Here is a 26844-nt window from a genome sequence, read left to right as displayed (position 1 = left end):
AGAAGAATCATAGCTTATTAGTTAGATATTAGTCATTATAGTTTTGTATCCCAGACCCTGTTAGAAAACAAGCACCTGAATTCAACGTGTCCACATACTTTTGTCCACATGGTTTATGTGTAAATGTGTGTATTTGTGCATCCAGACAACGGTCCAGCGGGCAGCCGGAGGACGGGGACGGCCACCGTGTTCGTGGAAGTGCAGGACGTTAACGACAACCGACCCATCTTCCTTCAGAACAGTTACGAGACCAGCATCCTGGAGAGCGTTTCCCAGGGAACCAGCATCCTTCAGGTAGGAAACACAAGCTGCTCATCACAAAGCAAACGGCATTTATTACAAACCTGACAACTGTTAAAAACACATGGATCAGTTACAAGGCAGATTCTTTTTGGCTCAGGTTGCAGTTTTATGAGCAGGAAACAGGAAAAGACAAAAAAAACAACAGAAAAGACATGAAAACAGCAGAAAACACATGAAAACAGCAGAAAACGACGATGAGCTGTAATGAACGATGACGTCAGCAGTGTTCAGAGTTTATATGAGATTGAAAACATGTTAAAACAACTGTTTTCCAACTATTACCAAAGTGGATAACGTTAAAAATATCAATATCATATATGATTCACTGAGGATTTGATTAGATGTTAAACTAAACCCTAGTCTAAGATCGTTGCGTGTTCATTGTATTAAAAACATGAGTCTGTAAAACCGTCAAAGAATGTAAATTGCGGCAAATAAAAGAAATATGATGCAATGACATAACTATTGACGTAAATCTGTCTCATCAGATTTTGAATTATAAAAGACATTGAATTTCTAGCACTGAATTTTTTTTTTGTGCATTGAAATTGAGTATCTGAATTTTTTGTCTGTGAATTCAACTATGTTCATAAATTTAGAATAAAAAAATTCTGAAGCAAAAAATTCTGAAGTAAAAAATTCAGACGCAAAAAAATCAGATCACACATCTGGGACACCAGGATAAGCAATCGATTCTATCTCAAGTCGAACCGACAGCCAATCAATCGAGTTACGTTAGGTTGGTCATGTGACGCCGATGCAGGAAGACAGTCGAGCGCAGATGTGTGATCTGAATTTTTTGCTTTTGAATGTTTTGCATCTGAATTTTTTGCATCTGAATTTTTTATTCTAAATTTACGAACAGTTGAATTCAGAGACAGAAAATTCGGATACTTAATTTCTGTGCAAAAAAAATTCAGACACTTAATTTCAGCGCAAAAAAATTCAGTTCTAGAAATTCAATGGCTTTTATAATTCAAAATCTGGTGAGACAGATTTACTTCCATACATAACTTCAAATTACTGCCGAGCGAAATCCTGCGACAAAAAGTACAAAAATGTGCCAAATCTGTTCCAAAGGTTTGTCATTTTGTTCTGTTTTTAAGAATTTAATACAGGGGGGTCAAACATACGGCCCGGGGACCAAAAGTGGACTGCCAAAGGGTCCGATCGGGTCCTTCAGTGCAAAAATGACACTAAAGTTATTAACATGAAGGGTGTTGAACTGGTTTTAGCTCAGGTTCCACATACAGACCAGTGTCAATAACGGCATAATAACCTATAAATAATGACGTACTTATAATATTTACATTTACAAGCTGAATTAATTTATAACCTGAATGAATACGAACAACCTGAAGTTAAATTTGACCAATATTCTCTTTGTTACTAAATGTTTTGTATATTTTGTAGATCCACTGTCATCCGTACGTTGTGTAAATAATAAACTGAGACATAATATTGTTGAAATTGCACTTATTTTTCTGAAATTTCAGGTTGTAGGTGGTTTTTCAGGTTATTCACATTTTCATAATACAATGTTACTTTTTTGACACTAAAACAAAAAGAAAATTGGATTCTTATGTATAAGCTATTATGCCTTTTGTTTATTTTACTGGTCCGGTCCATTTAACCCATAAAAACCCAAACAGCCACTGTTGACCAAAACCATCATGTACATCATCTACATGTTTAATACCTGTTGATCCACTAATCCTATTAATACATGTAAATAATTGGTGTAAATACAGTTCTTCATCTTTTCATAGTCATCAGATATGACCCATTTAAACACTCAGAGGCTCCATAGTTACCATGGAAACACCATCATCTTCTCTAACATTGATTCACCAGTAAAACCCATGGAGTTGAATCACTGACAGTGGATGGACACACTTTTGTTACTGGTATCTTTGCTGAAAAAGTCACTTTTTCTTCTTTTTTTTTTCTGTTTATGACATAATGACCCTCAACTTTAATCTGAGCTTTAATGTTTTATTGCCCGGTTGCCGTTCGATGAGTACAGACAGGTGAATGTGTATGTGGCTGTCATATGCTGCTATGAATGTTTTGCATTTGTTTGTTTGTCCCTAATTGTTTGGACGTCCAATAAGGCAGGGTAAGTGTGAGCTGAATTGCCCTTCATGGATTAATAAAGTACTCTCAATCTGAACATCTACATGATCAGTGAATTAAATACAGGAAAATACCTGATTTTCACTGAAAAAATGCCAAACACAGAGGATAATATTATAATAAATGGTGATAAATCACTTAAGAAAGGTTACATATGGAGAAAAATACATTTGGGACCTAACACAAATGTAACTCTGGGTCTTTATGCGTTAAGGTCATCGTGGACAGTATGTGACCCCTGAACTAAAATGAGTTTGTCGTCTCTAGTTTAATAAAAACTTCTTCCACTCAATATTCAAAGTGTTTTTAGACAAACTCCACGTCGTCCTCTTCACCGGCCGGCGTTTGCAGTGTCAGACTTTAAATATACAGTGAATTGTTTTTAGATCCAGTCAGATTTCAGTCACATAGTCAAATAAACAGGGCGTGGTCAGGTGAGGCTCCGCCCCTGTGACCGGCGGCAGCGTCTGTCGCGGCGGCAGTGGTGGCTGCGTCACGCGTGTGCTGTTGCGGTCATGTGGCCTGCGATGCGGCGGCCGTCTGAAGGACAGGTTGTACGATCGGCGGTAAGAGCCCAGCCTCTTCCACACCTTGAGCTGAGGCTCGCTGGACTGGCCCCTCCCTCGGGTCAAAGCCCCGCCCATGCCGCAGCTCTGCTCCGAGTCGCCGTCTGGTCCAGAAGGTCGACACACCGCCAGGAAGGCGGCGAAGCCCGCCAGCAGGAGGGACAGGCCCAGGACCACCATGATGGTGAACTCTGGGTCGTGGATGTCTGTGGAGTAGAGGGTGGGGGCGGGGCTGAGGGTGGGGCTGAGGGTGGGGGTCAGGATGGACAGGGTGGCGTTCTCTGTGTCGGAGGCGAAGGTGGCGTTGGATCCCGGGTCAGTGGAGTTCATCATGACGGGGGCCTGGACGGAGGAGATAACGTCAGGGTTAGGGGTGGGTATCGGCAAGAATCAGGTGATACGATACAAATCACAATACTAGGATCACGATACGATATATCATGATATATCATGATACTGTTAAAAAGGCAGTTTTTTGTTTGTTTCTTTTTTTTAAATGATTATTTCTTTGAAGAATTGAATTAAACCAGAAATCTGCACAAATACTAAACACATTTTAGTTGATCACAACAGGATCTGATGCTATATCACAAAATGTTCCTGTGTTCAAACTGAAATTCTGTTTTACAGACATTCCAGTTTCAGATCCTGTTCAAATGTTCAGATTCTATTAGTTCACAACTAACATCAGAACAGGATTTTAGTGCAATCCCAACAAAGGAACTACCATCTGCCTCTCAGACAGTAAAAAGTGTTTTAGGATGCTTCAAATAACCATTATTAAATAACACAGTGTTAAGTAATAATAAAATATAAACAATAAAGAAAAACAAAAAACAAAAATGAACCTCTGCCATATCTGCGTTTGAATAAATACCTAAAAATATCTGTACAGTACTTTTTAGTATCAATACAGTATTGTGAAATGAAATATCGTGATATATTGCAGAACCAATATTTTCTTACACCCCTAGTCAGGGTCAGAAGGTTCTGGATCGGGGTGTCAAACATGAGGCCCGTGGGCCAAAACCGGACACCAAAGGGTCCAAACCCGGCCCATAGGATGAATTTGTGAGATGAAAAAATTACACTGAACATATTAACAAGGTTCCACATTCAGACCAATACGAACTAAAGTGGGTCAGATCAGTCAAATAATATAATGACCTATAAATAATGACAACTCATTTTTCTTTGTTTTAGTGCAAAAAAGTCCAGTTATATTATGAGATTGTTTGAATCTATAAATTATAGTTTTAAAAAAAATGTGAATAACGTGAACAAATGTGAACGACCTGAAATGTCTGAATGAAAATCAGTGTCATTTTAACAATATTCTGCCTGTTACTAAATGTTTTGTGTATTTGTAGATCTGCTGTAAACTGAGGTATAATATTGTTAAAATTACACTTATTTTTCTCAAGAAATTTCAGGTTGTTCATTTATTCACATTTTTTAACCCACTGAGCCCTAGCAAAGTACCAGGTTTTTTGTTTTTTTTTATTAAATCAGTGCCTATATTGGAAACATCATGATGCAACAGTTTTTCAGATTCAGATTTTTTTTTTTTTTTTATTGAATGTCCTTTGTGGTGGACAGTTTTCTTTTTTCTTTTTTTGTTTATAAAGTTGTGAAACTCTTGTCCACAAATGTGGACAGAAAGCCCATAGCTGGGTCTGAGGAGGTTAAAGGAGAGTTTGTAGTTGTAAACATTTTCCTAATGTGATTTTACTTTTTTTTGCACTGAAATAAAGAGATGTGACTATTACATTTTTCCAATATTTGTTTATGTTCTGTAGGAAAAAAATGATAGATAACTAATAAAAACTAAGTGTAAAAAAAAAAAAAAAAAAAAAAAAAAACAACTTGGAAGTGTCATTTTTTTAATAGTTTACCATGTTGTTATTTTCCTGTTTTGACCCACTTCAGATCACATCGGTCTGAACGTGGAACCTGAACACCTTTTTCATTAGTTCCCAAAACCCAAACTTTGACAGGTTGAATATTGAACGATCAGAGCTCCACGCCGCCTCTTTTGACAGTGTTTAGTGTCTTACTTTTTGAGCCGAATCAAGCAAAGTCTGCTTATTTTTAGTTCATTACACACGTGCACGGAAACGCCCGCGTGCACGCACAGATGTGTCGAGTGTTTGGCATTTGCAGCAATTATGTAGCTATTAAATCAAGGACTACAAAACAGTCAATGCTTGACAGGCTTTCTTCAACGTGAAACAAATTGGGTTTATTAAAATGCCCCTTGTAAAATACCGGCGCCCACCTCCTCATCTACCCCGGGCTCCAATTATCCCCCCCCCTCTCATTTTCCGTGCCCCCATCTTCAGCGTAGTAACATTTGTAAATGTCATCGTCCTTAATTCAGCGGAGACAAAGCATGGCTTATCGGTTTAAGGGGAACACATTGGGACGTGAAATTATTTTTAAGAGCAAATGCCAGGAAAGCTGTGAAAAGGCCAGTGGAGCAGGATGGCTCGTTAGAGAGTCAGTTCATTAGTCAGCGCCTCCGAGCACAGCCCCCCACTCGGCTATTCAACGCTAACTTTGTCCTCAGCCACACACATTACGTAGCCTGTAGTCCACATGCTGGTGATTAGGCGCTCTGCTCTGAAGCGCCTTCGTATATGACGCCTCAGCTACTTTAGAAATTCACGTCTGAACTTTTAACTCCAACATTTGTAAAGTTGGACCAAATCCAGGCTCCAGGCGCTAAACAAAAAGATTTTTAAGATTTAGAAATAGGTTCATATGTAGCTTCTGTCAGACAATTAGTTTAGTTTATTTATTTATTTGGAATATGCAGCAAAACCAAGTAATCCCACTTAGTCTTTACAAATGAAACAGATAATAAAACAAACAAAAACCTGTACGTATACATGAACACAAAGTATGACTTCATTTGCATGTTTGAGAAGGAATGGGAGGAAGTACTTATTTAATCCCACCCCTTCTTCACAAAACAGTCTATTGCAGTTTTGGCTCATGACCCCATTTTAATGTCACAAATTTCTGGCGACCCCAAAAAGGAGACACTTTTTTGCTCAAAATTTATTTGTTTTTGATCATGTAATAGTTTGCTATACTATGTTGCAAATAAATGTTAATTTTAGACACATTTAGTCTATATAATCTATATTATTGTGGACAGAGGCAGTAAATCCAGGTGTAGATTACTGCACAAAGTGAGAATTTCATTTTCCTTTGTCAGGATCTGTCCAGTCAGTCCAGCTGTGATTTACAAGGAGGACAATTAATACTGAACAAACAAGAACTGAAACTATGAATTATGAAAGAGCAGCATCTGAAACTGACCACAATGAACATCTGACACAGAAACAGAACCACAGTGCTGCAGTTTCGCAACCACAGTTTGTCTGTTATGGATTGGAATTGTCTCTCTCAACTCACCATATATTTTTTATTAGTAAGGTTTATTTTTATCAATTACTAGAAATTTCAGGCGACCCCACATGGGGTCCCGACCCCAAGGTTGAAAAACACTGATCTATTGTTTAGCTTCCTATCAGCATAATATGAAAGATCAAGTCTCTTGGATCAGTCAACCTTACTTATCTTCACATGCATACATACATACATACATACATACATACATACATACATACATACACACACATACATACATATACATAAATACATACATACATACACACACACATACATACATATACATAAATACATACCTACATACATACACACACACACACACATACATGCATGCGTACATACATACATACATACATATACATACCTACCTACATACATACACACATACACACACATACATACGTGCATACATATATACATACACACATACATACATACACATAAATATATACCTACATACATACATACACACACACATACATACATGCATGCATGCATACATACATACATACATACATATACATACCTACATACAAACACATGCATACATACATACATAACTATATACATAAATACATACCTACATACATATATACATACACAACTACATTGACATACCAGAAAAATAGAATAAAGTTTTTTTGATTAAGTTCGTTATTCCAATTTTGTGGCTTCATATCACTTTTAAATGCTTTTATTGACTCTTCTGTTCTAATTCTTTTGTATATTGTTTTTGTATCTGACTGCTTAGTCTTATAGCTGCAATGATGTATTGTAAAAACTGGTAAATGGTCACTGATATCACAAACTAATAATCCACTTTTTGTGTTGTTTATGATCTTGTTTCTAAATATATTGTCAATTACAGTGGCACAATGGGATGTTCTCCTGGTGGGTCTAGTAATTTTGTCTACAAAGTTTGTTCACAGTTTTGAGAAGTTGTGATTTTTTTATTATATTTTTATGAATTTTTTTAGATTTTAAAAATGTGCCTTTACTTACAATGATCCATATTTTGATGGTTTATAACTTGTAAATGGTTACAGATATCAATATAGTTCCTTGAATTAGCTGAGTTCTCCTCCAGTGAAAGTCCCGCCCACTTGTATAGTTAGATTGATGTGCATCCAGACCACAGGACTGGAACATAGAACAGAACCAGACAACCTCACACATTCAGCTGGGGGTTGATTCAGATAGAACAGGACACTGACGTACAGGGACACTGGAACTATTTTTACCTCCACCAAGGAACAACAGAGGTTATGTTTTCAGGGGTTTGTTTGTTTGTCTGTTCGCAAGATAACTGAAAAAGTTATGGACGGAAATGTTGATACTGGCACAAGGAACAAATGATTACATTTTGGTGGTGATCGGGGTGGGGGTTGGTTTTGCATTTCCACCTCTGAAGACTTGTTCAGCTGACTTCTGAACTACTTTTGAATCAGGTTTCTCAAAAAATATGAACAACCTAAAATGTGTTAAGAGAAGTAAGTGCAATTTTACCAATATTCTGCCTGTTACTAGTGTTTTGTGTGTTTGTCGATCCACTGTGATCTGTACGTTGTTATCCACATGTGTAAATGATAAACTGAGGTAGAATATTGTTAAAATTGCACTCATTTTTCTTACGAAATTTCAGTTTGTTCATCTTATTCACATTGTTTTAAAGGATGGTTTGTAGATGTAAACATTTTCATAATGTAATCTAACTTTTTTCACTCTAAACCACAGGTGCCAAACATGCGGCCCGAGGGCCAAATCCGGCCCACCAAAGGGTCCAGTCCGGCCCTTGGGATGAATTTGTGAAATGCAAAAATTACACTAAGATGTTAACAATCCTTTTAGTTCAGGTTCCACATTCAGACCAATTCAATCTCAAGTGGGTCATAATAACCTATAAATACTCACAACTCCAAATTTTTCTCTTTGTAAATGTTTTCATGTATTTACACTAAAACAAAGTATAATACTGCCAAAATATCTGAATAACCTGAACAAATATGAACAGCTTGAAATGCCTAAAGAGAAGTGCAATTTTAATAACATTCCACCTTTTATTAAATGTTTTGTGTGTTTGTAGATCCACTGTGATCTGTTAGAAATAATGTATATGTGTAAATGATAAACTGAAGCATAATATTGTTAAATTTACAATTTTTTTTTAGTTTGTTCATGTTATTCATATTGTTTGAAAGGATAGTTTGTAGATGCAAATATTTTCGTAGTGTAATTTTACTTTTTTCACTCTAAAACATAGACAAGAGTTTGGAGTTGACATTATTCATATATATATATATATATATATATATATATATATATATATATATATATATATATATATATATATATATATATATATATGTCACAGTAGAGATTGAAATCCAGTAGGATTCGTAATCCTACTAGGACAGATAGGAATTTTAGTTTGTCCTAGGACAAACTGAAATCCTACAAGAAATTAGGATCTGAAGATTAACCCTAACCCCACCCCACCCCAACCCCCCCTAACCCTAGGACAGATAGGATTTCAGTTTGTCCTAGGACAAACTAAAATTCCTATCGGTCCTAGTAGGATTACGAATCCTACTGGATTTCAATCTCTCCTGTGAGATACATATATATATATATATATATATATATATATATATATATATATATATATATATATATATACATACATTTTTTTTTTTTTTTACGGGTCCCGCCGACTTCAGATCAAACTTAGCTGAATGTGGCCCTTGAACTAAAATGAGTTTGACACCCCTGCTCTAAAACATTGAAACAGGAAAGTTTGGAGTTGCCATTATTTATATATTACATTATATTATGTTATTATTTTACTGGTCCGGCCCACTTCCGATCAAATTTGTCTGAAAATGGCCCTTGAACTAAAATGACTTTGACACCCCTTTCCTAAATAGTCCACTCGTTCATCCATGTCAGCTCGACTATAAATCCATAATAAATACAGGCGTCTCCGTCGCTGCTGTGGACAATGTGCAGCTCCTCAAGCACATGTCAAGTAGCTCAGTTTGAGGAGAGTTTCACTACGAATCACACTTCACAGCCATAAAAATGCATATTTAGCAACACTGCAAACACTACCTTCAAACTCTGCACTTCCATTTGAGAGAATTGTCTTTTTTTAGCTGTAAAATGCTAACCAATTAGCATTAGTTTAAGCTAAATGCTCCAAATCCTCTACATTTTGACTATGTAAGTTTGCACCTGTCTACATCTTACTCATGACAATAAACATTCTTGAATCTTTTGCCCTTTTCTTCAAACAGAACTGGTACTTTTCACAGCAGAACCTTGCCGAACATACTCACTCCCAGACTTTTCCAGACTCTCTTAAAAGCTGCACCTTGCTCCGCTCCGGTATCTGAGTTCAGATCTGTTTGGTGGCTCCACACACACTTGTTTTCCCCCTTAAACTGCTGCTTTCCCAGAAGCCCAAGGGGGGGACGGGGACGCTGAGGAGGAAAGGGGGGGTGTAGGGAGTAAAAACGGGTGCAATGCGGGTAAATGGAATCCATGGTGAAGTGTCCTCCTTTGGTTTTAATCCCAGTGGGTCTGAAACTCCAGTGTGTTTTGGGGATCATCTGTGGATCCTTCAGCTCCACATGCTTCCACCTCCAACATCTGCCTCTGAGATGTACTTTTACACTTTACACACCCCCTTTACGGCCTAAGTGGTGCAGTCCGCTGTGTAATGCCCCATTCATCACTCACCAATCTGACCCCCCAGCCTCTTTTTTTTCCTCCGTGCTGCCCCCCCCTCCTCTCTCCACATCTCTTTATAAAGCTAATGAGACTGAAGTCGGGCCCCTCTTCACAGGGGAGGACACACACAGGCAGGACTGCACTTCTATCTCCAGTGTGTGTGTGTGTGTGTGTGCGGTTGAATATGCACTTTAGGAACACCTCTGCAGGTTCTGCCGGATCCACAGTGGACCGGGTTATACCTCTGCAGGTTCTGCCGGATCCACAGTGGACCGGGTTACACCTCTGCAGGTTCTGCCGGATCCACAGTGGACCGGGTTTCATCCGGTGCCAGTGGGCCTTCTGTCTCGGCCCGTACTCTGTATCTGAGTGTGGATCTGTGTGTGTCCTGGGGTCGGGTTTTCCGCCTGGCTGTCTGCCCGTCACTGTACAACAAGAGGTTCTGCCGTCGCACACTCGCTGCCAAGCTGTGTCGAGGTTGCCGTGGCAACAGCTCTGGGCACCGACGGTGGATTTTTGCCGGTTAAGAAAGTACAGTCGAAACTCCCGCTGGCAGATCTCATGTTTCTGGGTCAAATCAACCCTCGAAGGCCTAAAAGGCATCTACTGATCTGAAACATTTAGATTAGATTAGATTAGATTAGATTAGATTAGAATAGAATAGAATAGAATAGAATAGAATAGAATAGAATAGAATATCTTAGATTAGGTCAGATTAGATTAGAATAGAATAGATTACATTGGAATAGATTGCATTAGAATAGAATAGATTACATTAGGTTAGATTAGATTAGAATAGATTAGGTTGGATTAGATTAGGTTAGGTTAGATTTAGATTAGATTTGGTTAGATTACATTAAATTAGATTACATTACATTAGATTAGGTTAGATTAGGTTAGATTACATTATATTAGGTTAGATTAGATTACATTACATTAGGTTAGGTTAGTTTTAGATTAGGTTAGATTAGATTAGAATAGATTAACCCTGTAAAGCTTGAACCATTAAATCATTAATAGAAAATTCCAGTTTTTTTGAAACTGGAGCCTTTATTGGTCCTTCTGAAAAACCCCCATTTTTTTTTTTTTTTTTTTTTGAAATATCAATTTCCATGTTTGAGTTAAAAATTTTGTATCATATTTGATACATCAGGTCTCAATGCTCAAATATTATTATTTTGGAACAAACAAAAACATAATATAACACAAACATGTCTAACAAATTGGTAATTCCTTTTCTAAATGGTCAAAGTTCTTCCTCATTAATGTCAGTCTTGTAGTGTCACTGGAAAGGCCTCTGGTGAATGAACTCCTCCCCCTAGTGGACTATCTGTGTATTGCATGTATCTAATTGTATCCATCAAGTATTTTTCAAGACAAAAAATATCACACTGATCATGTAGAGGGCTTCAAAATTCATGTGTCAAATATGATACGTTTGGCGTTAATAGAGTTAGATTCGATTAGATTGAACTTTATTGATCCCTTGGGCAGAACCCTTAGGAAATTAAGGTTCCAATAGCAACACAAGCACAAAATGTAAACACAGAAGAAATATTCAAGAAAAACATGTATTCATCCCAGTAAATACCGTACACAGTCCCAGCCTCACATCTACAGGAGTTTTTTGAGATACTGAGGCTTTAAAAAAAAAGACATGATGCATGATTTTACTGCACAAATGAGTGATACAGGAGAAGGATGTTGAGAGCAGAAATCTCAGTCTTTATCAAAATAATTTGTGTGTATATTAAGAGTACTGTATATAGGGGTTCTATACAGGATATATACAGGATTCATTAAACAGTTGATGAAAATTAACACCTTAAATGACATTAAAAAGCATTAAATTTGATGTCCAGAGGCTTAAAAAATGAAATACACTTGATGGGGGAAAAAAATGTTGTTATTCATTGTTGAAACCTTTTTGTTAAACCTGCATGGAACATACAAAGCAACAACAATAACAGTAATAGTAGTAATAATAATGGCGGGGGGGGGGATTCTCTTAGGGGAGGCTCATTTTACCACATTTTAAAAACCCCTGCTTTAATGTCTTTGTTGTGGTTATTTTATTTTGCTTTTATGCATTGCTGTCACTTAGGTTATTGACTTCACATCATTTTACCTACAAACAGTATTGGGCAAATTACTTTTTAAAAGTAATTATAGTTACTAGTTACTTCCCCAAAAAGTAATTGAATTAGTAACGGAATTACTCCTTAATAAGTGTAATTAGTTACTGGGGAAGGTAATTATTGCGTTACTTTTTTAAAAACCTTCAAATATGTAAAAGGAAACAGATTTTTGAGCGTGTTTCATGGGCCAGTTGCATAGAGTAGAACAGCAGACAGGTACTGAAGAGCTGTGGTGAGGCTGGGGTCCACCGGGGCCAGGCTGGGGTCCACTAGGGCCTGGCTTTTCCACCACATAAGTGCATATCTGCATTTATAGGACGAAGATGCTCCTCCAGTTAATCCCACATCTCTTTTTTCAGTGGCTCCTCCCTGATCCAGTGGTAAATGTCTTCAGTCCAGTCAGTCGGACTCACTGATAACTCCTCCCCTAAATTAGCTGTGCACGTAGCTGCGTTCAAGTGAATGGGGTGTGCTGCGGACAACTCAAACTCGTAGATGTTATTAGTCGTTCAGGTGAAGGCAGCGTGGACAACTCAGACTCATGGACACACAGGTGAAGCATGAAGGCAGTGTGGGGGATTTGAATAGAAGAACAGATCGTAAACGAACTGCTCGCAACGAATCGGTTCTTATCATTCACTGAAAAGAGCCGCTCAAAAGACTCGACTCGTTCACGAACGTCACACCTCTCGTGCCTGGCTGAGCGAACCAGGACAGATAACAGCTGTTAGATATCAGTGCATAGTAACACACCACATTTCACTGCCAGTAACGGTAACGGCATTGTAACGTTTCAAATAGTAATTAATTAGATTACCCGTTACTGGAAAACAATAACAGCATTATTCCCAACACTGCCTACGAAGGTGTGTTGTACACATGTGACCTGTGACTGAAACAACTCAATAAAATAAGTTGGAACAAATAAAATAAAAACATGCAAAGCATAAATCCAGTATTATAGTCAGTCCACTGCTGCACCTCGGCTCATTTTTGTCACTTTGTCATAAGATTTGAGGAGTTTTTCATTGACTGTGTGTGTTTTGTGGTTGTAACGTATGTGTGTGCCCCCCCCCCCCTCCGGACGCCAGATGGAAGCGGACAGGTTACCCCCAGGCAACACGTCAGAAATGAAAAACCACCATTACCAGAGTTCTACTGGTTTCCCATATGTTAACATGTATGAGAAGATCCCAAATGAAGCAGAACCAGACCATGTGATTATAGAGTGAGTTATTCAGATGGGACAGGAATGGAAATGAGTCTGGGTCGGGGGTTTCTGATCCAGTTTGTACTGTAAATGCACCAGTGGGTTCATGAAAACACAAGCAGCCTGGTGCATCTGCAGGAGTCGTGTGGGTTTGTTTTCATATATTAAAGTGTAAATGTGGTGTGTTTTTGTGGCAGGTCCAGGCTACAGATGCAGACCAGGGGGAGAACGGTCGAGTCCTGTACCGGATCCTCACCGGTAAAAACACTATCAGTCCCTAAAATGTGCAGAAACCTGGTTTTTCCACAGCTCTGATTCACACATACCCCCCCACCCCCCATCCCTGTCTGTCCATATGTGCTCGTGTTTTTTGACGCACGGATGTAGGGAACAGCAACAATCTGTTCAGCATTGACCGGCAGACGGGGCTGGTGACGAGAGGCCTCAGGGCCCTGGACCGGGAAACCAGCAGTTCCCATGTACTGGAGGTGGAGGCCTACAACAGCGACGAGGGCAGCATGAGGAGCTCCGTCAGGGTGAGCAAATCAAACGCCACATGGGCTCTTATCATGTTCCATTTAACTTTGCATTTTACAGTTTACAGTTACACCTTAAGAATACAATAGAATACACAACACAAATATGTCAGAAAATAAGAACAGAGCAAATATAAAATAAAAAAACTAAAGTAAAATATGGAACTGTAGCTGAAGAGCGATTTAAAAAAAACAAAACAAACAAACCTCAGAGCAAAGAAAACATTTATTTATATTTCATATAACGTGAGGACGTGTTGTTGATGAAAAAAAGTGATTGCAGTGGAAAAAAAATCCCCTCATGTGCAAATATACGTGGACATGAACACGACTAATCCTAGTATTCAGGGTCTGTTTTGACAAAAACTATTTGAAGAAGAGCCATAGTTCTTGAATTTAGTTTCACTTCTTTTATTATAAGTGCAGAAGGAGTTTTACTTTTAATGTATTTTTGAGGAAATGACCAGTTTTAGTTGAGTTTTTATTTAGTTTTAGTCTTAGTGCTTCAGTCATTTGTGGGAAAAAATGTATGACATCAGTGATTTATAAAAAATATATATATATATATATGTTTATTCCAGTTTTTTTCAATTTTATTCACTGTGAACAATTTATATGAAAACACACAACAGCAGATTTACCTGCTTTATGTTTCATATTCATAGTAGTTATCTTAGCTTAGCTTACATGATCTTACAATATCTTACCTTAACTTATCTTACAATATCTTATCTTACAATGTCGTGTCTTATCTCATCTTATCTTATCTTACATTCTCTTACAATATCTAATCTTATGTTACAATATCTTATCTTACAATGCCGTATCTTATCTTACAATATCTTATCTTAGGTTATCTTATCTTATCTTAAGTTATCTTATCTTATTTTATCTTACCTTGTCTTACAATATTTTATCTTATAATATTTTATCTTACCTTATCTTAAGTAAATAAATTCAGTCTTTTTTTTTATTGCTGGTATTCATTTGTTCTCTTTGTATTTCCTCTTTTTTCCACCTCTGCAGTTCTTTAAAGTGTTTTTTTACTCCTCTTATGACCCCTTTAAACAGACCATAATAGACCCCTTTAAACAGACCATAATAGACCCCTTTAAACAGACCATAATCGGCCCCTTTAAACAGACCATAATAAGCCCATGGGGATGTTCCATTGTGTAACTGTGTCACAGATGCTGATAACCTGTGTGTGTTTGGGTTCAGGTGATCGTATACGTGGACGACGCTAACGACGAGGTGCCGGTGTTCACGCAGCAGCAGTACAACCGTCTGGGTCTACGGGAGACCGCCGGCATCGGAACCTCCGTCATAGTGGTCCGGGCCACCGATCCAGACTCCGGTGAGTCTAGGGGTGGGGACCGAGTCCAGGAGAGGAGACCGACCGAGTCCAGGGGAGGGGACCAAGTCCTAGGGAGGTGACTGAGTCCAGATCTGTCTGCTGGAGGGGTCTGGGGGAAGTTATGGGATGTAGGTGACCACTAGAGGCAGTAGGGAGTCATGGAAACCAGCACAGATCCAACCTTTACGTGAGAGAGGAATTATGGGAAATAGTGAACAGACAAGAGGAAAGAATAGACAGACAGGGAATTCTGTCTGTACCCTTCTCTTTACTTCTTTGTTTACTTTTTTCTTTCTTTTTCTTTACTTTTCTCTACTTCTTTACTTTCTTTACTTCTTTCTTTCTCTCTTTTTTCTTTCTTTAGTTTTCTCTTAATTACTTTCTTTTTCTTTTGTCTACTTTTCTTTCTTTACTACTTTCTTTTTTCTTTACTTTTCTTTTTACTTTCTTTTTCTTTCTTTTTCTCTTCTTTCTTTCTCTTTTTACTTTTCTCTTTAGTTCTCTCTTTACTTTGTTCTTTACTTTTTCTACATCTTGTCTTTTTTTACTTCTTTCTTTCTCTCTTTTAATTTTTTCTTTACTTCTTTCTTCTTGACTTTTTTCTACTTTTTTTCTTTAGTACTTTATTTTTTCTTTACTTTTCTTTTAACTTCTTTCTTTCTTTACTTTTTCTACTTTCTGTCTTTTTGCTACGTTTTTCTTTTTCTTTCTTATGCTACTTTTTTCTTTCTTTCTTTCTTTCTTTCTTTAATTATTCTTTCTTTCTTTAATTTTTCTTTCTTTCTTTCTTTCTTTCTTTAATTATTCTTTCTTTCTTTCTTTCCTTTTACCAACAGTAGTGTAAACAGTGTCTCTTCTCTGTAAACAGTGATCTAAATTCCCCTGTGTGCACAGTGTTATTAGTTCTAAACTGATTCATAGTTTATTGATCCTTAATCCAATGATCAGAGGTTTTGACAGGTATCAATCAAAGCAGATCTGATCTCATGTGGGTTTATCCTGGTCCTCCTCTGATCCACCTTCTGCACATCACCAGCCCTAACACTAGTGGGCGCCACTTCAAAGACGTCTCCACTGCAGAACATGTTGTACTTTGGTCCAAACATTATCTGCCTTTTACAACTGTACTTCTGTCTTCAGACTTCCTCTTTTCGCTTCCCCTTATATAAAGTATGGTGACACGTCTGTAATCTGAGCCACAATTTCCAAAACAGGAGCTCAGGCCCAAAAGAAAACACAGCAACAGTGACAGCGTTCAGAAAAACACAGGATATTGTCCTCCATTTCACATGGATTTAGATGTAAATTCATATATGATCAGTATTTATGTCCAAGTAAAGTAAAAGTATTAGTACTGCACTAGGAAAATGACCACTTAAATGCACTAAAAGTAAAGACTGTGCGTCCAAAACCTTACTTAATTGCAGGTTTTTCAATACTATCAGTAAATTCTATTGTAAAGTACAGTTCCTTGTTCATTCAAATGGACCACTGTCAGTATTTTATGGTTTTATCTGATGTTTCTGAGCTCAGACAAAAAGACTGTGACCGCAGATTAAATACTGTGGATGTAGGACAGAGTTTAGGAGTTTGGACACATTTAGGGGAGAAAAAGATGCATTTTTAAAGAAATAAGTGCAAAATGGAAACCTAATTTTAGATTAGATTAGATTAGATTAGATTAGATTAGATTAGATTAGATTAGATTAGACTAGGATAGATTAGACCAGAATAGACTAGACTAGATTAGACTAGGTTAGATTAGACTATATTAGACTAGATTACATTCGACTAGAATAGGCTAGATTAGAATAGATTAGACTAGACTAGATTAGATTATATTAAACTAGAATAGATTAGACTAGGTTATATTAGGCTATATTAGACTAGATCAGATTAGGGTAGACTAGATCAGATTAGGGTAGACTAGATTAGACTAGGTTAGATTAGACTATATTAGACTAGATTAGATTAGACTATAAATAGACTAGATTAGATTAGACTAGACTAGATTAGACTAGAATAGATTATATAAAACTAGAATCGATTCAACTAGATTGTACTAGATTAGATTAGACTAGATTAGACTCAACTAGAATAGACTAGACTAAATTAGATAAAATTAGATTAAATTAGTTTAGATCAAACTAGACTAGATTAGATTAGACTAGAATAGATTATATAAAACTAGAATAGATTCAACTAGATTAGACTACAATAGATTAGACTATGTTAGACTAGAAGAGATTAGAAGATATTAAACTAGATTAGATTAGATTAGATCAGATTTTATTGATCCCACAACAGGGGTGTTCACTGGTCAAGGCAGCAAAAGAATAAAGTGCAAAAAAAATTGTGAATGCACAGAAAGTGGAAAAGACAAATAATGTAAAAAAAAAACAAAACAATAATATTATTAATAATATTAAGTAATTAAAAGTTTAATGGCCATATACTGATGAGACACAAACTGTGTAGAAAATAACCTATGAATTTTGAAGCAATCCAGGAACAACAGATGTTCCAACAGGTGACGTTAAAGTGAATTCACACAGAAAATCACTGCTGGTTAAAAAATCTGTAGAGGAATAAAAACTCCAGTATGTGTGTGACATGTGCAGGAGTAGGACGATCAAGTTCCACAAAGTTAAAAGTACAAATGACTTTAATGCATCCGTTCTATGTTTTGCATCTTTTTTTTCTGTTTAGGTGATGGTGGCGCCGTCGCCTACGCCATCATCTCCGGCTCAGACCGTAAGTTCGAGGTGGACGTGAGCACGGGCCTGGTGACCACCGTGGACTACCTGGACTACGAGACCAAGACCAGCTACCTGATGAACGTGTCCGCCACCGACCAGGCAGCGCCCTTCCACAAAGGCTTCTGCACCGTCTACGTCACCTTACTGAACGAGCTGGACGAGGCCGTGGCGTTCTTCTCCGCCGGATACGAGGCCTCGCTCAGAGAGAACATCGCCACGGGAACCGAGGTGGTCCAGGTCCAGGCCCAGTCGGCCGACAACCTGAACCAGCTGACATACCGCTTCGACCCCGACACGTCGCCGGCCGCTCTGGCTCTGTTCAAGATAGACAGTGTCACAGTGAGTAGGGGAGGGGCGGAGCAAAGGTCACATGACACAGATGCTACATACATGTGGACAAAAGTATTGGGACACGCAAACTTTTGTCTACATTTAATCTCTCCTAAGTAAATTATGCCCATTTATTATCTTTGGTTCGGTTTGTTTCTTTGTTTGTTTGATTAATACTTCAGCAGCAGAACTATTGGTTGAATTCATACCAAATTTGGTTTATAGATTGCCTGTGACCCAGAATAGATGTGATTAAATTTTTGGAAAAGTGGGTCAAAGTTCAATATTTTTATGAATTTTTCTAAAAAATGTTGTTCCTATTTACTTATAATGGGCGACATTTTAAATGTCTATAAAAACATTAATTTAGTTTCAATTTACTTCAAACTTGGCACATATATAGAGGCAATTAATATGATGACATCAGCACAGGCATAGACATGATGACATCAGCTGGATCGATGCCATAATAATAATAATAATAATAATCATAATAATACATTTTATTTATAATGCACTTTACATTTTTAGCTAAAAACCTCAAAGTGCTACAAGCAGGATACAATAAATACGATTAGAAGGGAAGTTAAAAAACAGAAAGCAAGTAAGACAGATAAAAACAGGTAAAGCATGCAAAGACCAGGCAAAAATTAGGGGTATGCTTTACTAAAAATGTCCTCGGTCTGTGGGGCCCAGAGGTGGTCTGGCAGAGCGCTCCACAGAAAATAAGCCACAATACATGTGTGGGGCGGGGTTTGTTGTGCCCAGCACCACTTCTATTTTGTTTACTGACCATTTAGATGCGTTTAAACAGGTTCAGAGAGAAAATAAAAGCTTATTATAACACAGAACACTGAGAAATAAACTATATGGACAAAAGAATGTGGACACATTGAATTCAGGTCTTTCTTTTTTGTTTTAATTGTTATGTTTGCTTCCAAAATGCTTAATTGCTCTCAACATTGATTTTGTTTTGTTTTTGTTTTTTAATCCATGACTATGATTTTAAATGTTCTTCCTCTACATTTCTAAAATATTTTTCCTGCTCTGACTGTAAATAATAATTTTCTACCACAACTAACCATCTACTTTCTTCTCATCTCACTCAGAAACTCAACTTCTGTTGAGTTTTATGTCATTTTACCAGATTTGTGCTGAAACTGTTTTGGAACACAGTGTGAAAAATGTGTGACGCCAACGAAAGTCTTCAGATATTAATAAGACACGATTTCTGCTGAATTTAGGAGGTGATGATGAACACTGAGTGTGTCTTCTACGGAAAAACAGGAAATAGTGTTTGATCATAATCATGTCATGATATTAATGACCAGTAAGAATCATGTTTATGGTGCATTTTATGTCGATTTAACTTGACAAATGTTGATGTTTTTATCTCAAATCCTCATGAACAGGACATCTTACAGTTGTAGACATGACGTGTCCCAATATTTATGTCCATATAGTGTATAAACAATTATATTGCCTTCAAGTTTAATGGTAGATTTTTCTTCCTCAGTGAGATGTGAAGAAAGTAGATGGTTAGATGTGGTAGAAAATTATTATTTACAGTTACAGCACAAAAAATAATTGGGAAATGTAGAGGTAGAACATTTAAGTTCATAGTAATGGATAAAAAAAACCTTAATCAATATTGACAGAAATTAAGTCCAAACCATCTCTGAGTCATTTTAGAAGCAAAGATAATAATTTAACCCAAACTAACCAATGCAATGATATTTATTCCCATAATATAAAACTATATTCTGACATTAGTCATTATTGTTTTGTATCCCAGACTCCTGTTAGAAAAGAAACACCTGAATTCAACATGTCCACATACTTTTGTCCACATAGTGTACATGTCTGTTTTGGATGCACTTCAAAGAATACGCCCACTTCCTGTCAAATATGTGTCATCCATTAACCGCAGTGGAACAGCAGAACACCTCCGTCTTGTTGCTGCACGACTGTAAGCCGATCAGAGGAACCCGTCGGCTTTGAAGTCTTTTGATTCCAGTGGTAGATGAGAAATGGGGATTTTTCTGTCGATTCTGTCACATGTGTTCTCCTTCAGTATCTACCCTCCATCCATGGACGATTAGAACACAGATCTGTAAGGAGGACGAGAAATATACAGTGTATGTACAGCAGTGGACCGAATTATTAGAATACTGAGGATATTTAAGAGGTTTCATCTTTTTGTAGTTTGGCCATTAAAAAAAACTTTAACCCTTAGTGGTCTGAGCCTATTTTGGCCGTTTTCAGTACTTTTGATTTTGCCTTTATTTACTATATACAGAAATGTTTACTATACTCATGTATGGTATCTGTTTTTTTTTCAGCACAACTTCATCTATCTCATCTGTCTATTATTTTTTCCCTTTAACCTACTATATCAACACACAAGGACAAAAAACAACTGATTTGAAAAATGTATATAATTTATTGCATAAATAACACAAAGAGCCTTAACAAACATTTTAAAATACTTTAAAAGAGAATATTGGTTCCAAATATTAGGTATATAAAATCAAAATTGTAATAAATTAAAACTATATTCAAATATTTGACATAAAAACAGATCTTTGCATTGGCATTTTCTCCGGTTTCCTCACCCCCCTGGGATGGACTAGTAAAATAATAATATAATATAATATAATATAATATAATATAATATAATATAATATAATATGATATATAAATAATGGTAACTCCAAACTGAAATTTCTTAACCCTTAGGGGTCTGAGCCTATTTTGGCCATTTTTCAATATTTTTGATTTTGCCTTTATATACTATATACAGAAATGTTTACTATACACGTTTGGCATCTTTTTTTTTTCAGCACAACTTCATCTATCTCATCTGTCTATTATTTTTTTCACTTTAACCTACTATATCAACACAAAAGGACAAAAAAACACCCAAAAAACACAAAATCCAATTTGAAAAATGTTCATAATTTATTGCATAAATAACACAAATATGCTTAACGAACCTTTTAAAAGACTTTAAAAGTGAATATTGGATCCAAATATTGGGTATATAAAATCAAAATTGTTGTAGATTAAAACTGTACTCAAATCTTTGACATAAAAGCAGATCTTTACATAGGCGTTTTCTCCGGGTCACGTCACATGGACTGAACCCGTTGGTGCTGATGTGGTTGATGTTTCAGGGTCGCATCACGGTGACGGGTCTTCTGGACCGGGAGAAGGGCGACATGTACACCCTGACCATTGTGGCTGATGACGGAGGCCCCAAAAAGGACTCCACTGTGGTACGCCTCCTCAGTCTAACCTGGGTTTAGCTGCACTTGAACTGTTTGTTCATTTATTCAACCACTGTTGTGCTCATGTCATTGTAGAAACTTAACATCACTCCTCTTTTATTCACTGCATCCGTTGGACCTGCAGAAGGTAAGACTGCGCCTTCTTCACTGGAACTTTACGGCAAATAACACCATGATTTATGTCCATTAATGTCATTGAGCTACTATAAATGTGCTGTGGTTGCCTTCATTAGCAATTTCTTCAAGCATTTTTCTCCAACAAAACTAAGGGTCGGATCCATTTTTATTTCATATGTAACTTTCTTTGTACAACATCTACCAAGTTTGTTCACAGTTTTGAGAAATTTTGAATTTTTGACCAATTTTTGGAAATATTCCAAATGTGCCTGTACCTCTAATGGCTTATATTTTGATGGTTTATTACATGTAAATAGTTACTGATATCAATATATTTACTACTGGCCACTGATAGGAAGTCATATATGGGCTCTCATTTGGGTCCATGACCTTTGACCTTCAGTGACCTTGAAGGGTCAAACTCAAGGTCACCAATGTCTAGATTTCAACAATCTTCTCTGAAACTAGTGGTCGGATTCATTTCAAAATATATATGCATCTTCCTTGGGACAATGTCTACAAAGTTTGTTCAGTTTTGAGAAGTTTAGATTTTTGAATTTTTGAGAGATTTTTGAAATATTAAAAAATGTTCCTTTCCTTCTAATGGTCCATATTTGGATGGTTTATAACATGTAAATGAATAGAATAGAATAGAATAGAATAGAATAGACTTTATTTGCCATTTGCACAGATACATTGCAGAAAGTCCCGCCCACTTGTATAGTTAGATTGATGTGCATCCAGACCACAGGATTGGAACATAGAACAGAACCTGACAACCTCACACATTCTACTGATAGAACATGACGCTCAGATACACGGAACACTGGTTTTATATTTTTCAGTTCTGTCAAAGGTAAGTGGACCTTCTGCGCTGTGTCGAGTTCTAGAGCTGACCTTCACGTCCCGCCCCCTAACAGGTGTCAATCACGATACTGGACGAGAACGACAACAGTCCAGAGTTTGACATCACGTCTGACACATCGGTGGACATTTTGGAAAACACACCCATGGGGAAGAAGGTAGCGGTGGTGTTGGCGAGGGACAGAGACGCAGGAGCCAACGGACTGGTAAGAACCAAACAGAACCCACAAGAACACATTAAAGGTCCAAAATGGTCCTGATGTGGACTAATGGACCATTTGGTCTGGTGGAAAACATACAGGTTGGCGTAGTTTGGTTTAGTTAAGCTTGGTTTAGCTTGGTTTAGTTTGGTTTGGTTTAGCTTATACACGCAGTAGGTTTAGGTGTTTTGTGGCTGCAAAGATGCATTTAATTCCCAAAAAACACTAAAAATATTGAACACATGCAGCAAATGTATGCATTTTCATCAAACGGCACAGTTAGTGGTGAAATCAGTGTATTCTGTCAATTGATTATTACCAGGGTTCTGAATAAACTTTTTTTGATCGCCAGCCAATATGATCAGAATTTCAATCAGAATTTCCTCTAGCCAAATTTTTTCCAGTGAAAAAAAAGAGATATTATGAGCACCACTGAATGCATTTATTCATTTTATTAACATTGTTGGCATGAAAAACACAAAGTACAATAAATACAACAACATATACACAGAAAGTGCAAACATTTAATTTCAAGTTTGGGATCTGTATGTCGGTCGAGCTCTCTCTCTCTCTCTCTCTCTCTCTCTCTCTCTCTCTCTCTCTCTCTCTCTCTCTCTCTCTCTCTCTCTCATTGTGACTGTGTCTTTTGTCTCAGGTGAACTTCTCTCTGGTGGCTGGAAACATGGAGGATGTGTTTAAGATCAAGACGGTGAACCACACCTATGGGGAGGTTTACGTCAACGCCCCCCTGGACAGAGAGTCTGTGGACAGATACCTGCTGAAGGTCTGGACGCACCCTTCAACTTTAGTCTGACAATGTTTCAGATGCACACAATCATCAGAAGCTTTTGTAGTAAAATGATAATGATGTAGCAATAACCATTAATTACCAAAGTTATATGTGTTCTTCTATGAAACAGGACATGGATCTAAAAATTCAAACCAGATGTAGACTAATGTAATGAACTTTGGAAGCACTTTGGATATATTTTGAAAATAAATACTTACTTAGATAAAAGAGAAACTATTTTTCAGATAAAACACATTTTTATGTTATTTTACATTTTGTTTGATACAAATATTTACATGTAACACGGTCAAAAGGACACGAAAATTATGCGCTACTATTTTTTTTAATATCTCTTTATTCTCTCACAGGTACATTTTGAGAATTGAAGTAATTATTCAAGGCAGAGTGTTTCACAAAAATGACAGCTGTTGCAAAATAATTTATGATTTATATGCGTTTAAATAGGCAGGTTCTGCATGTAACGCCAGTGGACACGATGGGTTACACACGAAACCTGGACTGAGAATGAGATTGATGAAAAATCCACATGTAGATTAAAAAAAACTCTAGGATCAAGACATTTAACAGTGTCTTTATTTATAGTCTATAGAAGACCATTTACAGACATGTTTTTGAAACCTAGGTAGCTTTAATGTCCATATTTGGGTCCTATTTTTGGCCCCAATATTTGATTAAAAAATAATTAATTATGGGATGGCTCAGAGCAAGAGTATAATTTTTTTTTTTTTTTTTGCATTTATCTGAGGTCATCGTTAGGTCCATCCTGGGGGGAAATATGTCTACATTTACCTTTTATTATTGGATCTAAAAAGCTGGAAAAATAACAGATACCAAAATAAACCCAGTTTCATAGAAGCACCACCTGTTCATCCACTGATCCTATAAATCCATGCAGTGGATGGACACACTGGGTTTATGTTCAGCTAATGATAGATTTGACTGAAAAAGACACTTTTTCTACAGTTATCTCTTTTTTTTTTTTTTTTACATAACCCTTAACTTTAATCTGAGCTTTAATGAACATCTACACAGGTGTCAAACATGCGGCCCGGGGGCCAACTCCGGCCCCCCAAAGGGTCCAATCTGGCCCGCGGGATGAATTTGTGAAATGCAAAAATTACACTGAACATATTAACAATCACTGGTGTCAAAATCATTTAAATTCAGGTTCCGCATACAGACACATACAGTCCAATTAGATTTGAGGTGGGTCAGAACCAATAAAATATGAACATAATAACCTATAAATAATGAGAACCACAAATTTTCTTTGGTTTTTTGGTGTAAAAAAGTAAAATCACTTGAAAATGTTTACATTACTAAACTATACTTTTACAAAAAATGTAAATAACCTGAACAAATATGAACAAACAGAGATATCTTAAGAAAAGTAAATGCAATTTTACTAATATTCTGCCTGTTACTAAATGTTTTTTGTGATTGTAATGCACATGTGTAAATGATAAACTGAGGCAGAATATTAGTAAAATTGTACTTGTTTTTCTTAAGACAATTCAAGATGTTCATGTTATTCAGATTTTTAAGGAAACTTTGTAGATGTAAACCTGATCATAATTAATTTTTTTTTTTTTTTCACTGTTATTTTACTGGTTCGGCCCACTGGAGATCAAATTGGGCTGAATGTGGAACTGAACTAAAATGAGTTTGACACCTGATCTACATGATCAGTGAATTAAATGCAGGAAAATACAGGATTATATAGATGTTAAAATCATTTTAGTTAAAATTGCATAAAAATCTTTACATTTACAAATGATTTTTTCACAAACAATATGAACAACCTGAATTTACCCATATTCTGTCTGTTATTAAATGTTTGGTGTGTTTGTAGATCCACTGTGTTCTTTACGTTATAATGGACATGTGTAAATGATAAACTGAGGCAGAATATTGATAAAATTGCACTTGTTTTTCTGAAGAAATTGCAGTTTTTTCATGGCTGTATATGTTATCCATATGTTTGTAAAGGATAGTTTGTAGATGTAAACATTTTCATCATGTAATTTTACATTTTTCCCTCAAAACAGGGAAAACTTGGTTTGTTCAAAGTGTTTTTATTCCACACTGAGTCATCCAGAAAAGCATAATACAGTCATCCTTTTTTTAATACCCAAATCCATGAACTTCCCCACCCTGTTGCACCATAAAAAAGATAATTAACAATAATAATAAATAAATGAAAAATAAAGAACTCAGATATTTGTCACTAGGACTGTAAGAAAATATTGTTTCTGCAATATATCGCAATATTTCATTTCACAACACTGTATCGATATTAAAAAGTACTGTATCGATATTTTTAGGTATTTCTTCAAATGCAGATATTGTGGAGGTTCATTTTAGTTTTTTGTTTTTCTTTTTTGTTTATATTTTATTTATTGTTATTTAACACTCTTTTATTAAATAATGTTCGTTCCTTTGTTGGGATTGAACTCAAATCCTGTTCTGATGTTAGTTCTGAACTAATAGAATATGAACATTTGAACAGGATCTGAAACTGTAATGTCTGTAAAACAGAATTTCACTTTGAACACAGGAACATTTTGTGATAGAACATTAGATCCTGTCGTGATCAAATAAAAATGTGTTTAGTATTTGTGCAGATTTCTGCTGTAATTCAATTATTCAAGGAAATAATCATTCATCACCGGCCATGGCTCAGATGGGAGAGTGGGTCGTCCAATAACCGAAGGGTTGGAGGTTTAAATCCCCCTCTGTCCATGTGCTGTTGTGTCCTTGGGCAAGACACTTCCCCCTCCTTGCCTCCAGTGCTGCTACTCACACTGGTGTATGAATGTGTGTGAATGTTTGGTGGTGGTGGGAGGGGCCGTAGGCGCAGATTGTCAGTCACGCTTCTGTCAGTCTGCCCCAGGACAGCTGTGGATACAGATGTAGTTTACCACCACCAGAGGGAGAATGTGAGAGTGAATGAATAATGGATCCTCTGTACACGCTTTGAGTATGCGTTCATAGAAAAGCGCTATAGAAAGCTAATCCATAATTATTATTATTATTATTTTAAAAATAAACAAACCAAAAATTGCCTTTTTAACAGTA

At 36.7% G+C, this 26844-nt stretch overlaps 2 protein-coding genes across 3 annotated transcripts in view; one reads left to right on the top strand and one right to left on the bottom strand.

The window, feature by feature from the left end:
* The window catches only part of cdh23 (cadherin-related 23), a 166055-nt gene that overhangs the window by 46141 nt on the left and 93070 nt on the right, over positions 1-26844 (top strand). Inside the window, exons 13-21 of the mRNA XM_030155673.1 lie at positions 146-294; positions 13700-13760; positions 13890-14038; positions 15260-15395; positions 18105-18493; positions 21661-21762; positions 21899-21901; positions 22812-22961; positions 23611-23739. Coding sequence (XP_030011533.1) covers positions 146-294; positions 13700-13760; positions 13890-14038; positions 15260-15395; positions 18105-18493; positions 21661-21762; positions 21899-21901; positions 22812-22961; positions 23611-23739 — 1268 coding nt within the window. The remainder of the gene's footprint in view (positions 1-145; positions 295-13699; positions 13761-13889; positions 14039-15259; positions 15396-18104; positions 18494-21660; positions 21763-21898; positions 21902-22811; positions 22962-23610; positions 23740-26844) is intronic.
* LOC115434015 (uncharacterized protein C10orf105-like) lies at positions 2681-9828 on the bottom strand. 2 transcript variants are annotated; one of them, XM_030155678.1, is made up of 2 exons: positions 9796-9828; positions 2681-3347 (listed from the first exon to the last, which is right to left on the bottom strand). In XM_030155678.1, the coding sequence occupies exon 2, from the start codon at positions 3336-3338 to the stop codon at positions 2832-2834; it is 507 nt and encodes a 168-aa protein (XP_030011538.1). In that variant the 5' UTR covers positions 3339-3347; positions 9796-9828; the 3' UTR covers positions 2681-2831. The 2 variants fall into 2 exon arrangements, with proteins under 2 accessions (XP_030011538.1, XP_030011537.1); XM_030155677.1 differs by lacking the exon at positions 9796-9828 and adding an exon at positions 9761-9771.

This window comes from Sphaeramia orbicularis, chromosome 15, assembly GCF_902148855.1.
Source record: "Sphaeramia orbicularis chromosome 15, fSphaOr1.1, whole genome shotgun sequence".
Taxonomy (NCBI): Eukaryota; Metazoa; Chordata; class Actinopteri; order Kurtiformes; family Apogonidae; genus Sphaeramia; species Sphaeramia orbicularis.
This window is presented reverse-complemented; position numbering and strand designations above follow the sequence as displayed.